This window comes from Emydura macquarii, unplaced genomic scaffold (assembly GCF_026122565.2).
Source record: "Emydura macquarii macquarii isolate MOO-44397 ecotype Brisbane River unplaced genomic scaffold, CSIRO-AGI_Emac_v2 contig_2246, whole genome shotgun sequence".
In the NCBI taxonomy this organism is placed as follows: Eukaryota; Metazoa; Chordata; order Testudines; family Chelidae; genus Emydura; species Emydura macquarii.
The window spans coordinates 3970305-3988163 of NW_027132383.1; the positions used below are offsets into that span (position 1 = coordinate 3970305).

The 17859-nt window shown below is 44.3% G+C and overlaps 1 protein-coding gene across 1 annotated transcript in view; it reads right to left on the minus strand.

Moving 5' to 3' along the window:
• Window positions 1–17859, minus strand: part of MAPK15 (mitogen-activated protein kinase 15) — a 51404-nt gene continuing 33545 nt past the window's right edge. The window contains exons 11-14 of the mRNA XM_067560215.1: window positions 10876–11170; window positions 3221–3324; window positions 1283–1444; window positions 1–877 (exon numbers count right to left, since the gene is read on the minus strand). Coding sequence (XP_067416316.1) covers window positions 653–877; window positions 1283–1444; window positions 3221–3324; window positions 10876–11170 — 786 coding nt within the window. The 3' untranslated portion in view covers window positions 1–652. The remainder of the gene's footprint in view (window positions 878–1282; window positions 1445–3220; window positions 3325–10875; window positions 11171–17859) is intronic.

Here is a 17859-nt window from a genome sequence, read left to right on the forward strand (position 1 = left end):
TAAAATATAAGCAGTTTATTATTATAATACATACAAGAGAATATCCACACATGGTAGTTATAGTAGTAAATACACTGGAAAAAATACATATAGAAAGGTAACCCCTACTTGATTGGAGTAAGAGAAAAGTTTAGTAACTGTTTTTGCATCCCAAAAGGACATGAGAACTAAGATATCTGTGCTAAATGTAGTCTTCCTGGGCTTCAGAGAATGGCTTAGTTAACTGTTCCTCTCCCAAGTTTGGATTCAGGGAACACAAACAGATTGAGACCAATAGAGATGGACAAATTATCCTGGATATATCTAACAACACAAGCCAGCAGCAGAATAAAGTAGTTTTCTGTAGCTATCAGTGATGAGGAATAATATGTAACGATTAACTGCGCCTATAGCGTTGTGTGGAAACAAATGGTGCTGTGTCCCCTACCTACCTTATGTCTCTGTACAGGCTTGAGAAGTTAAATGGATAAGAATGCTAGACCATTCCTACTGTCTTTCTCAGAGAAAGTGGTACTGTGCCCCATATGGTGAGTGCAGCAAGTACTTCTCTAGCACTGGGGTCCTGCCAAGTGCCTGTGAATGGGGATGTACATCAACTGTTTGTTCCCTACAGGGTCTGTGAATGTGTGGGTTGGGGCTGTACTTCAGTTGGTCAGTGCTGGTGTGTACTCAATGCTGATGCCTGCTGGCAGGAATTTGATACTGGAAGACTCTGGAGTGCAGATTTACAGATGGTCCCATAGGACTGGGAGTAACTGCCCATTGATGCCTTGGGATCTCCAGTAGCTCCCATATTTGCTGTGACCTGGAACATCTTTTTACTAGACTTCAGAAGAGGGTGAGCATCCCTGCTGTGAAACTGTGGGTTCCTTGGATTCTGTGTGAGAAAGAAAAACCAAGACAGATCAGGAACCCTAAAACAACTCCTGATACAGAAACAAGGGGTGTGGAAATGGAATGGTCTGGAGAGTAGGACAGATCCTGGCTATGAAAAGGAGTAGGGCAAATCCCAGGGTGTGAAGGAGAAGGGGCATTGGGCAGGACTGTCCAGAAGGTGAAGAAGAGGATGTTATGAAGGAGAAGGGGTGCAGGCTGAACCCACAACAGGGAGAAGACAATGGGGATCAGACAAGATATGAAGAGAGACACAGGCTATGATTCCATCACACAAGTAAGAGCAGGACTGAGCCTGATTTTGAAGGGAAAGGAGTACAGCTAATAGGTGTATTGTGCAGCTACAGTCAGCCACCTGAAATGGGGAAAGGCAAATGCCCATACTCACTAGTTTGGTACTGGCTGCTGTCACCCCAACCATCATGGGAGAGTCCTTCCTGGTCAGGTGGTTATGGATAGCAGCTTCCTGTGCCTGACTAGCCAGTGAAAATGATCTCAGGTTGGATATGGACTGGCCTCGAGAGTCAGGACCTTTTGGTACTTGCTGAGCCTGGAGGAGAAAGATACCAGTGACAGTGGCTGCACTGTCTGGCTGTGCCTGGGGTGGGAGAGCTTCTTAAAAAGAAGCTCTTCTCTTCTCATCATCATAAAACAGGTGGAATTTCTTGCCAGACAGGATTTATGAAGAGTATAGCTGTGGTTTCCACATCTGGGATGATCACTTCCATTTACATTTCTTTCTCAGGGTGGCTAACCCTTTCTGTACCAATGCAAGGTTAACCTTTCAGAAACTACATTGCTTCTATTCAAACTCTCTCCTAGCTTTGACAATGAGCACATGCACAGGGGTTGGACGTATACATGCCCCAAACACACATCCTGTTAACTAGCCCTTGGTATCTAATTCACCAGCAGCAACATCACATTTGCTAACCTGTGGCAGATCATTTTAGTCACCAGCTGCACTCTACATCCACAAAAGGACTCAAAATCACAAAGTTGCCTTCTAAAGGTGTGAAGCAATGACCATTCTTCTCCCCCTCAAGAGGAATACTAGAAGAACTGCTGTTATGTCACATCTAACCCTTCTCTGAAAACATCCACTCAATGTGCAGCAGCAGTCAAAAAAGCTAACAGAATGCTGGGAATCATTAGGAAAGGGATAGATAATAAGCTACAAAATATCGTATTGCCTCTTCATAAATCCAAGATATGCTCACATCTTGAATACTGCGTGCAGATCTGGTCGCCCCATCTCAAAAAAGATATATTGGAATTGGGAAAGGTACAGAAAAGGGCAACTAAAAGGATTAGGGATATGGAAAATTTCCATATGAGAAGAGATTAATAAGACTGAGACTTTTCAGCTTGGAGAAGAGATGACTAAGGGGGTACATGATAGAGGTCTATAAAATCATGACTGGTGTGGAGAAAGTAAAAAAGGAAGTGTTATTTACTCTTTCTCATAACACAAAAAATAGGGGTCACCAAATGAAATTAATAGACAGCAGGTTTAAAATGAACAAAAGGAAATATTTCTTCACACAACATAGTCAACCTGTGGAACTCTTTTCTAGAGGATGTTGTGAAGGCCAAGACTATAACTGGGTTTAAAAAAGAACTAGCTAAGTTCATGGAGGATAGGTCCATCAATGGCCTGTTAGCCAGGATAGGCAGGGATTACTGCTTGCCAGAGGCTGGGAAGGGCTGATGAGATGAATCACTTGATGATTACCTGTTTTATTCATTCCCTCTTTGAAGCACCTGGCACTGGCCACTGTCTAAAGACAGGATACTGGGCTAGATGGACCATTGGTCTGATCCAGTATGGTCGTTCTTATGTTGTGAAGTCAAAAGTAGTCACAGCTTCAAAACCTGATGTAAGAACCCTATATCTTAGGGATGGAAAATCCTTTGTGGGTCATCCAGTTCTTACTCATGCTAACAAAAGCTCTATAGTCAGCCTTCTTTTCAACGTCCCTGGTAAAGGAAACATCTATCTTCTATGTGGGCACAGTGCGATTATTACCCACCGACTGTGGGAACCATTTCTCAGATGATAGACTCTCCATATGTCCAATGGAATTGCAGTATTTACCTCAGTCACAAGATGCCCACTGACTCCTTTTAGCCCATCTAACTCAGCAAATCACAGACCAACCTGACTTTCCCTTGGCAGTGGCACCAGAGTGGAAGGCATGGAAAACTCATTTTCCCCCACAGCAACTTGGAGCCCTGCAAATAGTAAGACTGGCCCTGTGTAACTGTTGCTCACATTATAAAGATTCTGTATGATCGTTGCAGATGGCTGAGCACTCACACTCACCCATGTGATCTGTCTCCCAAGTTTCCTATTGATGGAGGATGTTCTCTGATGCTGAGGGAGCGGTGCCGAATGGTTCCTGGCCATTACAACAGAACCCAGATTATCTGCAGGAAGAAAGAACATGTGATACAGAGAAAGGAGGGAGAATTAGAGTGAGAAGACTTAAGGATGAAACACAGATGGTAAAGATAGAGCCAGGTCAGAAAGATTGAAATGGATAACAAAAAAGAACTTCATAAAGAAATAGAGGAGAAGATAGTAAGTGAGGGGGAAAAGGTGCATCTTATACCTTTTCTCCTAGAGGGAAGGAAAGAGCAAAGGCGGAAGAAACAAAGGGAGGAAAAGAGAAAGGAACACAGAGAGCCAGAACAAGAGTAATGTAGAAGCAAACAGGTACAGACAAAATGGATGTTGAATACAGAGAGAAAAATCAAGGAATTGAGAAAGGGGTTGAACAGGAAAAAGAAATTTACTCACCCTGTGCAGTAACTGAGGTTATTTGAGATGATTGTCCCTGTGGGTGCTTCACTTTAGGTGAGTCTGTGCCCTTGCGCTTGTAATAGGAGATTTTTAGTAACAGCGCCTGATTGGTTGGGTCGCACATGTGCTGTCCCCATCTCACGCCGCTTCTGGCAGTTATGTAGCACTGTGCGACCAATCCTCCCTCAGTTCCTTCTCTACTGCAGAGTCTCTAGTGTGAAAACTCCGAAGTAGAGGGGAGGAAGAAGGGTAGAGGAGCACTCACAGGGACAACCATCTTGAAGAACCTCAGTTATTGCACAGAGTAAGTAACCTTCTCTTCTTCTTCAAGGAGTGTTCCTGAGGGTGCTCCACTTTAGGTGACTGTAGAGCAGTACCCCTCAGTAGAAGGGAGAGGCTTCGGAATTGCAGTCGTGGCGGATGATAAAACCGCAAGTCCGAATAGAGTGTCTGATGATGAGTGCTGCTCTGTGGCATAATGCTGCGTGAACATATGGGCAGACACCCAAATTGCTGCTTTGCAGATGTCCATAATGGGCATATTGTTGAGGAAGGCTATCGATGTAAAGAGTGCTCATGTTGAGTGTATGTGGGTCCCTGATGGGGGTTGTAGCTGTTGATGAGAATAACAAAAGTCAGTGCAGCTGGAGATCCATTTTGACAGCCTCTGTTTACATATGGCGTCTCCCTTAGATTGTTCTGTGATGGAAAGAAATAACTTTGTTGATTTTCTGAAAGTCTTTGTCCTCCTAATGTAAAATGCTAGTGCTCTTTGGATGTCCAGGGTGTGGAACATTGCTTCTTGTTTATTCTCGTGAGGTTTTGGGAAGAGTGATAGGAGATGGATAGGCTGATTCAAGTGGAATGAGGAAGCTACTTCAGGTAAGAATTTGGGGTGTGGTCTTAGGGTAACTTTGTTTTTGAAAAATGTTGTGTATGGGGGGTGTGCCATGTAGGCCCCCAGTTCTCCTACTCATTGGATGGATGTGATAGCAACGAGAAAGACCATCTTCATCAAGAGATGGAGAAGTGAACATGTCACTAATGGTTCAAAAGGGGGCCCAGTAAGGCTTCACAGCACCAGATTGAGGTCCCATGATGGAGTAGAGGTTCATTGTTTGGGGTAAGGGTTATGAATACCCTTGAGAAAGCATTTAATAGTTGGGTGGGTGAAGATCAAGAACTCATCCACTTTGTTGTGGAATGCCATGACTGATACAAGGTGTACTCTGATTGAGCTCATGGAGAGACCCGATTTCTTAAGTTCCAGTATATAGTCCAGTACCATTGATAAAGGAGAGGAAGTCACCATAATTTGTCTATTCTGGCACCAGGTATGGAACCTCTTACATTTGTGCAGGTAAGTATGTTGGGTAGTAGAACTTCTGCTGTTTAAAAGAATGTCCCTTACGTCCTCTGAACAGGTCATTTCACTGTCTTGGAACCATGGAGTAGCCATATCTTCAGGTGGAGTCTTGCCAGATTTGGATGGTGGACTTGGCTCACATCCTGAGACAGGAGATGTGGTAGAAGGGGAAGAGTGCATGGTGGGCAAACAGCCATCTCTGAGAGATAAGGAAACCACGTTTTTCTGGGCCACATGGCCGCTATCAAGATGACTCTGGAATTGTTGGTCCTGATCTTGTGTATGACCTGGATAGGAGAGGGGTCTGGGGGAAGGCGTACAGTAGAGGTACATCCCATTTGAGGAGGAAAGCATCATGTAGAGGGTGGGGTCCCAATCCTACACTCATGCAGAAGTGGAGACACTTAGCATTTTGGGTTGTCGCAAATAGGTCTATAGTTGGGAACCCACAGTGTTTGAATATGCTCTGTAGTACTTCGGTATTCATATCCCACTTGTGGTCCTAGGGGAATTTGCTGCTCAGTGCATCTGTGGTGGTGTTTTGGCATCCTGGTAGGTCGGAGTCTGAGATGTTGCTGTTGTGGCTGATGCATCAATTTCATAGTAGCATGGCTTTTGTGCAGCAGGAGTGTGACCATGCCCCTCTTGTTGGTTTATATAAAACATACAAGCGATGTTGTCTGTCAGAATTTTTATGACCTTGTCCCTGATCACGGGTAGGAAGTGTCAGCATGCATTGTAGACTGCTTGCAACTCTAGCAGGTTTATGTGTAGTGTTGATTCCAATGGGGACTGAAATTGTGTGGCTGTGCAGGTGTGCCCCCCAACCTAGCAGAGAAGAGTCCATTGTGACTATCATCAATGGAAGGGTCTGTGTGAAGGGGACTCTTGTGAAAACATTATTTGGTTGAGTCCACCAATAAAGAGAGGTTTTTTACTTTGATTCGCATCGTAAGACGTTTGTTGATGCTGTGTCTGTGTGGAATATATACTGTCCTGAGACAGCCTTGCAGGCATCGCATGTGCAGTCTGGCATATATGACGACAAACATCGCTGCTGACATGTGGCCTGACAGTTGGAGGTAGGTCCTGGCTGATGTTTGTGGGCTGGCTTGAGTTGTGGTGATTAGATTGAATAGAGTGGAAAACACGGTAAACACATAAATCCTGAGAATCGAGGTAGGCCCCTATGAACTCCAGTCTCCTCAAAGGTGTGTAGATTTTTGTTCATTTATTTGTAGAACTAGGTGTGTGAAGAACTTTTGGGTAGCTTACAGTGCCTCCTTTTGAGTTGATGCTTTGAGTAAGCAATTCTCCAGATAGGGGAATATTATGACCCCTAGTCTACGGAGATGGGTCACCGCCATCACAAGAACTGTTGAAAATACCCATGGGGCAGTGGATAAACCAAAAGGGAGTACTTTGTACTGAAAATAATCTATTCCCAGAACAAATCTGAGAAACCTCCTGTGTGAGATGTTGCGTTATGTGAAAATATGCATCCTGGAGATCAAGAACCAAGAACCAGTCTCTTCTTTCTAGTGCTGGAATTACCGTTGCCAGCATCACCATCCTGAATCATTGGGTCTTCATGCATTTGTTGTCTTCTTAAGGCGAGAATGGGCCTCCATCCTCCAGTGTTTTTCTTGATCAAAAATTATGGGAGTAGGATCCCTTCCCTCTGTGCTGTGTTGGTACTGGTTCTACTGCACTTAAGTGTATAAGATGGTTTACCTCCTGTCACAGTAAAAGTTCATGAGAAGGATCTCTGAAGAGGGATAAGGAGGAAGAGTGGGTAGCGGGGATGGAGGTAAATTGGATGGAATAGCCAGTCTAGATGATCTCTAATACCCATTTGTCCGATGGGGTGGTCTACCATACTGGGTGGAATGGGACAGATGGTCTCTGAATGGATGGACGGTTGTGGATGTTTCCAGCACTTGAAAGTGTGGGAATTATCTCGGGCTCTCGACCAAAATCTCAAAATTGTTGTTTAGTGGGAAGTTGTTGGGATGTCAAAGGCTGGGAAAGGAGTGGTCTCCATCTTGCGGGTCTCTGCCTCCACTTTTGTGGGTCATAATGCTTCTGAGGCTGTGTAAAGGGCATAGATCTAGATCTTTGCATTGAATAATACTTCCCCTGCTTTTTCTTCTGTGTAGATGTGTATATGCCCAAGGACCTCAGAGTCACTCTGGAGTCCTTCAAAGTGTGAAGGGACTCATCTGTTTTGCTGCGAACAGCTTGGGACCTTCAAACAGGAGCTCCTTGACAGGTGATTGTACGTCTTTGGAAAAGCCGGAGAGGTGGAGCCAGGAAGCTCGTTGCATCACTATGGCCATGGCGATGAAACATGCTGCTGTGTCTGCAGAGTCCAGAGCTTGTAAAGTTGTGCAAGCTAGGAACTGACCCTCCAATATAAAAGCTTTAACTTGTTCCTTTTTGTCCTCAGGCATGTGTTCAATAAAGTCAAACAGCTTTGATTAATTTGAGTGGTTATATTTGGCCATTAGCACTTCACAGTTTGTGATCCTACACTGTCGGGTCACTAAAGAGTAGGCTTTGCGCCCAAAAAGATCCAACCTCTTCCAGTCCCTGTCATATGGGGTGGATCTGAAATGGTGTTGCCTGCCCCAGTCGTTCACGGCCTCTACCACCAAAGAGTTTAGTGTGGGGTATGAAAAAAGAAATTCCATTCCCTTAGAAGGGACATAATATTTTTTATCCGCTCTTTTGCAGGTGGCGAAATAGTTGCTGGGGTTTGCCAGATGGTCTGGCTTGAGTCCATGAGAGCCTCGTTTACTGGGAGGGCAATCTTGGAGGAGGTTGAAGTCTGGAGGATGTCCAGCAACTTATGTTGGGACTCTAACACTTCTTCCAGCGGTATCTCCAGGGAATCTGCAATCCTCTAAAACAGTTCCTGGAGCTGTTTAAAGTCATTCCCCATGGTTGGAGCATGATAGCTTCATCCAGGGAAAAGGATGACAAAAATCAACAGTTAGTGCAACTTCCTGACTGAAGTCTCGTCTAATTCCTTGACTGCCTCTTCTGGAGGTTCAGGGGGTCCAGGTACAGAGAGTAAAGGAGAATGCCTCAACCATGCCCTAGGTGGACTGGAAGGCTTAGGGTAGTGTTGCCGATATGCTGCCCATGGGTCCCAGTAAGGCCACTCTGGTGGAAATGGCATGGGTGGCACGATCCATGGGTGTCTGTACCAGTCTTGAGTTTCAGCTCCTGTGTGGTATCCATGGTGCTCTGGTGGACGTGATCTGGTAGCTGTGTACATAGGCAAGGAGTGATGAGAGGAGGACATTTCCCCTTGATGCTCGTCATCCTCACTACATGATAAAGGAGGAGCTGCTCTGGGTGGTGTGGTGAATTGCCTTGATACCGAGTGTGCTGGAGTGAGGTCAGTACCAAAGAGTGGAGATTCGATGCTGAGAAGACCAGAAGATCCTTGTGGAGGAGAAATTGCTGCAGTACTGAGAGCATCAGTACCAAGAAAGGTGTTATTTATGGTACCAATACTTTTACTGCAGTTGTTGGTGCCAAGGATCATGTGCTGTAGAGGCAGAAGTGGTGCCATATACTGAAGCACTGCCAAGCTGCTTGGTGCTGCATATTTGAGTGGCTCCAGGAATACTGAAGTAGGGATTGTGGGTTTCTCTTTTTTTTCAAGCCAGCCAGCTTAGGGTCTTTGGCTCGCACAGCACCCACAGAACCGGAGGGTCCTGCTACCTCAGAGGTGGAGGGTCTCAGTGTGGTCAGTACTGATGGGGTCTGCTGAGTTACGGAACACTGCTTTTTGGTGGATTCCTAAGAAGGGGAAGTCTGAGCCTGCTTCTACATTGCAATTTTGGCAGAGTGCTCTTTCCCCTGAGGGTGTGGGGGGAAGCCTTTGTCAGATGCTGCTATGGGAGACTGTTGTCCAGGAGGAGTCCAAGATCCTGGATCAGACGCAGAGCGCAAGGACTTCTCCATCATGAGAAGTTTTAGCTGTATGTCTCTCACCTTCCTGGCATGGACTTTCAAATTGTGGCAGTGGAGCACTTCTGAGGTATATCTGTCTCACTGAGGCAGTTGACACATTGTGAGTGCCTGCCCAACACTGGGATTGAGGAGTGGAAAGTGAGGCAATGTTTAAAACCTGAGTAGCCAGGCATGCCCCTCAAAGTAGGGTTTCTCCTATGAAGGAGAGTATCCTAATAACCAAAACTTAAATTCCTAAAATAAGAAAAAAAAAAATTAAGAAAAAAATAAACGGAGAAGAGGAAGTAAACTATTGAATAACTATTAACTAAGTTTTGATTAACTAACTAGTAATCTAAAGTTAAAACTAGAGAAAAATAAAATACAAAGGCGCTGCTAAGTGCTCTGTCTGAAGCCAAGGGAGTTAGAGAAGTAATGGGGGAGGGGGATTGGTTGCATGGCGCTATGTAACTATCAGAGGGGGTGCGAGACAGGAACAGTGCATGTGTGACCTAACCAGGCACTGCTACTAAAAATCTACAATTACAAGTGCAGGGGCACAGACTTACCTAAAGTGGAGCACCCACAGGGACGCTCCTTGAAGAAGGGTGAAATTCTCTTTGTTTTAAAGAGTTTTTAAATCAGGTATGGTCTCCATGCTGGGCTGAAGATAGCTTATTCGTTTGTAACAGGCTTTGGCAGGTTAGGTCTAATAGACAACTCAGCCTCACAGGAGTCACTGGCTATCATTACTGTGCTTTGGTTTAGTGATGATAGCTTAGATCTATTATATTTGTAACATTAGCTTGAAATGCCTTCAGTTAACTCTGCTGTATTCCCTTTTATTTTATATTTGTCACCCTCTCTTTTAATACTTCTGTAAGAAGACACTGTACTGAAAAATTCTGTATATCCTTAATAAAAAGTCAGCAATTAAAAATGATCATAAGTGAATAATTTAACCTTTTACTAAACTATAACAAAAAAGTGCCCATTCAATGTTCTGGGTGCTCTTGACAGTGTTTTAAAAATACACTTACAGACCTATTAGCTATTCTAGATCAAATCAAATAACCCAGTGACAACATAAGTAACAAAAATTAGTTGATCTGTTCACAATCCTCACCAGAGTCCTCTATTATCACTACCCAGGCCTGCTCAACACCCAACTCCTTATGAGCAATGGCAAAAAGGCAGGCCTTGCATCATACCCTGAAAGCTAACAAATATGGGCTGTTATAGGCCAGAGGAAGGAGTTCCAAAGGCCAGGAACCCTGCCAGTTGCTCCTTTTCTCATACTGATGGGGCTATGACTGCAATTGTGGAGGTGTGTCACAGGGAGAGAGGCAGTCTATTACACAGGTCCGAGGCCAATTCGGTGGCACATTCTACTAGTATGCGATTTGAGAATGGAAATAGTGCAGTAGGAACCCAGCAAAAGAACTTTGGGGAGAGAAAAAATTGTTTAACACCTAAAAGAATTATCACCTGAGTCTTTACTGGTAACTTTGAGATTCTTGAATGAGTATTTGGTTTTCCAAAGTAAGGGGATTACGTTATTATTTGAGTATGGAATTTTCAATATCCAGCACCTCTCCACAAGAGCGTCAATACAAATCATTCCCAGAAGGGAAAATTAACTCCCCAAATTGGAAATTCATGTGTCTTGATATTCTCTATCCTCTTCTTGGTACAATTTCCCTTCCCCTTTTACACTCACCCTATCATGCTGCCCCTGTAAATTTCACTTGTTTCTATCTCCATTCTTAATCCCCTTCCTACTTTTCTCTCCCTATCCTTACATTATGTGCAACACATTCTAATTCAAGAGGTTGGTACATACTCTGAACAGTGGTGTGCGTTATAGGGTTGTAAATCACGTTGATTTTAGGTCTCTGGCAGAAAGTTCCTGCTAACCCCTCTCTCTGGCTGGAAACTTCATAAAGTACTGTAGGCCCTGCAGGCACATGTGAGCTTTTCATAAGGATGGGTCTTGGCTCTCTTTGATCCCTGATGGAAGACAAAGGCACAGAGCTGGTGTTTGGAAGAGATGATTTGAATTGAGATTGACTTGGTTGAAGGTTTTCTCTTTGGATTTGTTTCTGTTGACGGTTATTTGCCTTCCTCTCCAAAATCATCTGCAAAAACAAGAAGCTGGTTAGATTTAAACCTATTAATGTGATTAAGAACATAAAGATGGCCACAGTGGGTCAGACCAATGGCCCATCTACCCCAGTATCCTGTCTTCCAGAGTGGCTGGTGCCACATATTTCAGAGGGAATGAACATAACAGGACTATTTATTGACTGATGAATCCTCCGTCATCCAGTCCCAGCTCCTAGCAGTTAGACATTTAGGGACATCCACAGCATGAGAGTGCATCCCGGACCATCTTGGCTAATAGCTATTGATGGGCCTATCCTTCATGAACTTATCTAATTCTTTTTTGAACCCAGTTATACTTTTGGCTTTCACAACATCCCCTGCCAATGAGTTCCACAGGTTGACTGTGCATTGTGTGAAGCACTACTTCCTTATGCTTGTTTTAAAACTGATGCCTATTAATTTCATTAGGTGACCCCTGCTTCATGTTTTATTTGAAGGGGTAAATAACATTTCCTTCTTCACTTTTTTCACATCATTCATGACTTTATGGACCTCTATCGTAACCTCCCTTAGTCATCTCTTTTCTAAGATAAACAGCCCCAGTCTTTTTAAGCTCTCCTCATATTGAAGCTGTTCAATCCTCCTAGTCATTTTTGTTGCCCTTCTCTGTATTTTTTCCAACTTTAATATATCTTTTTTGAGATATGGCAACCAGAACTTAAGGTGGGAGCTTACCATAGTTTTATATAGTGTCATCATGATATTTTCTTTCTTAGTATCTATCCCTTTCCTAATGAGTCCTAACATTCTTTTCACTTTAGACTCATAGATTTATAGGCTTTAGGGTCAGAAGGGACCATCATAATCATAGAATCATAGAATCATAGAGTTGGAAGGGACCTCAGGAGGTCATCTAGTCCAACCCCCTGCTCAGAGCAAGACTAACCTCAGCTAAATAATCCCAGCGAGGGTTTTGTCAAGCCGCAGCTTAAAAACCTCTAAAGATGGAGATTCCACCACTTCCCTAGGCAACCCATTCCAGCACTTCACCACCGTCCTAGTGAAAAACATTTTCCTAATGTCCAACCTAGACCTCCCCCCCTGCAACTTGAGACCGTTGCTCCTTGTTCTGTCATCTGCCACCACTGAGAACAGCCTAGCTCCATCCTCCCTGGAACTCCCTTTTAGGTAGTTAAAGGCTGCTATCAAATCCCCCCTCGTTCTTCTCTTCTCTTCTGTAGACTGAACAAGCCTAGTTCCTTCAGCCTCTCCTCATAAGTCTTGTGCTCCAGCCACCTAATCATTTTTGTTGCCCTCCGCTGGACTCTCTCTAATTTCTCCACATCTTTGTTGTAGTGGGGGGCCCAAAACTGGACACAATACTCCAAATGCGGCCTAACCAATGCCGAATAGAGGGGAATGATCACTTCCCGTGATCTGCTGGCAATGCTCCTACTAATGCAGCCCAATATGCTACTAGCCTTCTTAGCAACCAGGGCACACTGCTGACTCATATCCAGCTTCTTATCCACTGTTACCCCCAGGTCCTTTTCTGCAGAGCTGCTGCCTAGCTCGTCGGTCCCCAGTCTGTAGCTGTGCATGGGATTCTTCCGTCCTAAGTGCAGGACTCTGCACTTGTCCTTGTTGAACCTCATCAGGTTTCTTTTGGTCCAATCCTCCAGTTTGTTTAGGTCCTTCTGTATCCTACCCCTACCTTCCAGCGTATCTACCACTCCCCCCCAGCTTAGTGTCATCTGCAAACTAGCTGAGGGTGCAATCTACCCCATCCTCCAGATCATTGTATTCTAGTATTCATTGTATTACAGTATTCTAGTATTCATTGTAAACTAGTATTCTAGTTTGACCTCCTGAACATCACAGGCTACAGAACCTCACCCAACCCTGTAATAGACCCATAACCTCTGGCTGAGTTACTGAAGTCCTCAAATCATGATTTAAAAACTTCAAGTTACAAAGAATCCACCATTTACACTAGTTTAAACCTGCAAGTGACCTGTGCCCTATGATGCAGAGGAAGGGGAACCCCCTCGGATCTCCACCAACCTGATCTGGGGGAAGATTCCTTCCTGACCCCAAATACAGCAATCAGTTAGACCCTGCGCATGTGGACAAGACCCACCAGCCAGACACCTGGGAAAGAATTATTTGTAGTAACTCAGAGCCCTCCCCATCTAGTGTCTCAGCACCAGCCATTGGAGATATTTGCTGCTAGCAGTCGCAGATCAGCTTCATGCCATTGTAGGCAATCTCATCTTACCATCCCTTTCATAAAACTGATCAAGCTCAGTCTTGAAACTAGTTAGGTTTTTTGCCCCCACTGCTCCTCTTGAAAGGCTATTTCAGAACTTCACTCCTCTGATAGAAGCTTAAATTTGTTGATAGCCAATTTATATCCATTTGTTCTTGTGTCCACATTGGTGGCAAACTTAAATAACTCCTCTCCCCTCCTGGTATTTATCCCTCTGATATATTTATAGAGAGCAATCATATCTCACCTGAGCCTTTTTTTGATTAAGTTAAACAAGCCAAACTCTTTGAATCTCCTCTCATAAGGTAGGTTTTCCATTCCTTGGATCATTCTAGTAGCCCTTTTCTGCACCTGTTCCAGTTTGAATTTATCTTTCTTAAACATGGGAGACCAGAAACTGCAAACTATTCCAAATAAGGTCTCACCAGTACCTTGTATAACAGTACTAACACTTCCCTGTCTCTACCAGAAATACCTTGCCTAATGCATTCTATGACTGCATTAGCCTTTTTCACAGCTGCATTATTCTGGCTAAACCAATACACCCAGGCATTTCTCCTCCTCTGTCACTTCCAATTGGTAAATCCCATCTGAAAGTTAACTTTCTTGTTCTTAGTCCCTAAGTCCCTTTTTCATTACCTCTACATATTGAGCAGATGTTTTCAGAGAAGTATCCACAACGACTCCACGTTTTGTTCAACATCTTCATTAATGATCTGGAAGATGGGGTAGATTGCACCCTCAGCAAGTTTGCAGATGACACTAAGTTGGGGGGAGTGGTAGATACCCTGGAAGGTAGGGATAGGATACAGAAGGACCTAAACAAACTGGAGGATTGGGCCAAAAGAAATCTAATGAGGTTCAACAAAGAAAAGTGCAGAGTCCTCCACTTAGGAAGGAAGAATCCCATGCACAGCTATAGACTAGGGACCGATGAGCTAGGCAGCAGTTCTGCAGAAAAGAACCTGGGGGTAACAGTGGATAAGAAGCTGGATATGAATCAGCAGTGTGCCCTGGTTGTCAAGAAGGCTAATAGCATATTGGGCTGCATTAGGAGGAGCACTGCCAGCAGGTCACGGGAAATGATTATTCCCCTCTATTCGGCATTGGTAAGGCCACATTTAGAGTATTGTGTCCAGTTTTGGGCCCCCCACTACAAAAAGGATGTAGACAAGTTGGAGAGAGTCCAGCGGAGGGCAACCAAAATGATTAGGGGGCTGGAGCACAGGACTTATGAGGAGAGGCTGAGGGAACTGGGCTTGTTTAGTCTGCAGCAGAGAAGAATGAGGGGGGATTTGATAGCAGCCTTTAACTACCTGAAAGGGGGTTCCAGGGAGGATGGGGCTAGGCTGTTCTCGGTGGTGGCAGATGACAGAACAAGGAACAACGGTCTCAAGTTGCAAGGGGGGAGGTCTAGGTTGGACATTAGGAAAAAGTTTTTCACTAGGAGGGTGGTGAAGCACTGGAATGGGTTGCCTAGGGAAGTGGTGGAATCTCCATCTTTAGAGGTTTTTAAGCTGAGGCTTGACAAAGCCCTGGCTGGGATGATATAGCTGAGGTTAGTCCTGCTTTGAGAAGGGGGTTGGACTAGATGACCTCCTGAGGTCCCTTCCAACTCTATGATTCTATCTCTTTCTTGAGTGGTAACAGGTAATTTAGACCCCCTCATTTTGTATGTGTAGCTGGGAATATGTTTTCAATGTGCATTACTTTGCATTTAGCAACATTGAATTTCATCTGCCATTTTGTTGCCCAGTCACACAGTATTCTGAGATCCCTTTGTAACTCTTCCCAGTCAGCTTTGGACTTAACTATCTTGAGTAGTTTTATATCATCTGCAACTTTGCCACCTCACTGTTTATCCTTTCTTCCAGATCATTTATGAATACGTTGAACAGCACTGGTTCCAGTACAGATCCTTGGGGACCCCACTATTTGCCTCTCTCCACTGTGAAAACTGGCCATTTATTCTTACCCTCTGATTCCTATCTTTTCATCATTACTGTCCATGAGAGGAACTTCCCTCTTAAACTATGACTCCTTACTTTGCTTAAGAGTCTTTGGTGAGGAATGTTGTCAAAGGCTTTCTGAAAGTCCAAGTCCACTATATCTACTGGATCCCTCTGGTCCATCTTTTTGTTGATCCCCTTAAAGGATTCTTATAGATTGGTGAGGCATGATTTCCCTTACAAAAGCCAGGGTGACTCTTCGCCAACATATTGTGTTCATATATGTGTCTGATAATTCTGTTCTTGACTATAGTTTCAACCAATTTGCCTGTACTAAAGTTAGGCTTACCGACCTGTAGTTGCCTGTATCCCCTCTGCAGCTTTTTTATAAATTGGCATTACATTAACTATGATTTAAGCCATAAGTTACTGTGATGGGGTGTCTGCCCCACAGTAGCATTTAAGGGTTTAAAATCAGCCCTAGGTAGGCTGTGTGGGAGACAGCCAATAGGAGAGAGGCTGGGAGGAACAGTCAGTCAAAGACCAGCAGGCCCATATAAAAGGAGCTGCAAGGCGAGGGCAGAGCAGAGCAGTTGCTGCCTGGAGCTCAGAGGGAAGATTGGGTCTCTTTCAGGCTGAGAGGCCTGTGGCAGCTGAGACAGTGTTACTGCTGGAAGTGGGTGGTAGGAGGCCCTGAGGATGGCCAGAGAAGGTGCTAGGGCTGGGGGATTTTCCAGGGAGATAGCAACAGGGAAAGAAGTTTAAGGTGCAGCAGCAGGCTGTGATCCACAGGATCCCTGGGCTGGGACCCAGAGTAGTGGGTGGGCCTGGGTCCCTCTCCACTAGCCACTGGGGAAGTGGTGGAGTAAGTGACTGCAGGAGCCACTGAAGAAGTGGTGGGATTGAGAAACTGCAGTGGCCACTGAGAAAGTGGCTGGACTCCTGAGGTGCCAAACTTCCCCCAGAAGAGGGGAACATGAATTGTGGCTTGGCTGGAGGGCTGAGTCACAAAGAAGATGCTGCAGGTCTTAACAGCTGCAGGAAGGGCCACAGGTGAACTATGAGAAAGAGTGATGGTGTGCAGACTAAGGACTTGGGTGTTGACTTGAAGTTAATCCCTAGACAACCAGCAGGAGGCACCAGTCCAGCGGTGAGTGGTGTGACTCTGTCACAGTTACATACCACAGTTAATAGTCCTGCAATTTCGTATCTGAGTTCCTTCAGAACTCTTGAGTGAATCCCATCTGATCCTGGTGTCTTATTACTGTTTAATGTATCTACTTGTTCTAAAACCTCCTCTACAGACCCTTCAATCTACAACAGTTCCCCAGGTTTGCCACCTAAAAAGAATGGCTCAGGTGTAGGAATCTCCCTCACACCCTCTACAATGAAGACTGATGGAAAGAATTCATTTAGCTTCTCCACAATGGCCTTGTCTCCCTTGTGTTCCTTTAGTACCTCAATTCTCTATTAGCCCCACTGATTGTTTTGGCAGGCGTTGTGCTTCTGAGGTACTTAAAATATTTTTTCATTTTTGTGTCTTTTGCAAGCTGTTCTTCATATTCTCTTTTGGCCTGCTTAATTATACTTTTACACTTGATTTGCCAGAGTTTATGTTCCTTCCTTTTTCCTCAGTAGAATTTGTTTTCTAATTTTTAAAAGGTGTTTTTTTGTCTCTAAGTGCCTCTTTTACTCTGTTGTTTAGCCACAGTGGCATTTTCTGGTCCTCTTACTTTTTTTTATTTAGGGTGTTGTGACACACTGGACTCCATTTAAAAAACAAAAAGAATCCTGTAGCACTTCAAAAACTAACAAATTTAATTTCTGCAGGCCTAAGCTTTCATGGGCTGCAACCCACTTAATCAGATTCAAGAAACAGAAATCAGATGGGGGTATATATATACATCCCAGGGTAAGGAACAATGGGGAGGGTAGGTGTTAGCAAAGTCCATTCAGTTAGAGTAGATGAGGCCTATTCACAACCATTGATTAGAAGATGTAGTCCACGTACATCCTTATGGTGTGATTGTGTGTCATTCATGTTAATCCTTATAGAGTAACTGTGTATTGTTTAATGCAAAATATTCCATGTAAAGCATTTTTGGAATGCCCATGACATACTGAACATTATTGTTTCTTGCAATGTCACGTGTGTGGTTATGAGGCTCTGCTATGCAATATGCCCAAATACGTGTCTCACAGTGTTTGGAGCAGATCCAGGCAAACACTGAATGCAGAATGAGAGTTAAAAAACATAAAACATAAAACAATCTAGCTTTTCCAAGAACAATGGACTGGCCTGAGCATCTGATAAAGCAATGCTCATTTGACTCAAGTGGAGGAAACCATGCCAGACATTGCTGATCACCTGACCGCAGGGGGTGGTAAAGAAACAGGGGTTAAAAGCAAAAACATTTTGGTCTCTTAAGCTCTCTTGCAATCCATCTACAAGACGACATCATGGCTCTACAATCCATCTACAAGACAACACGGGGGACAGCCT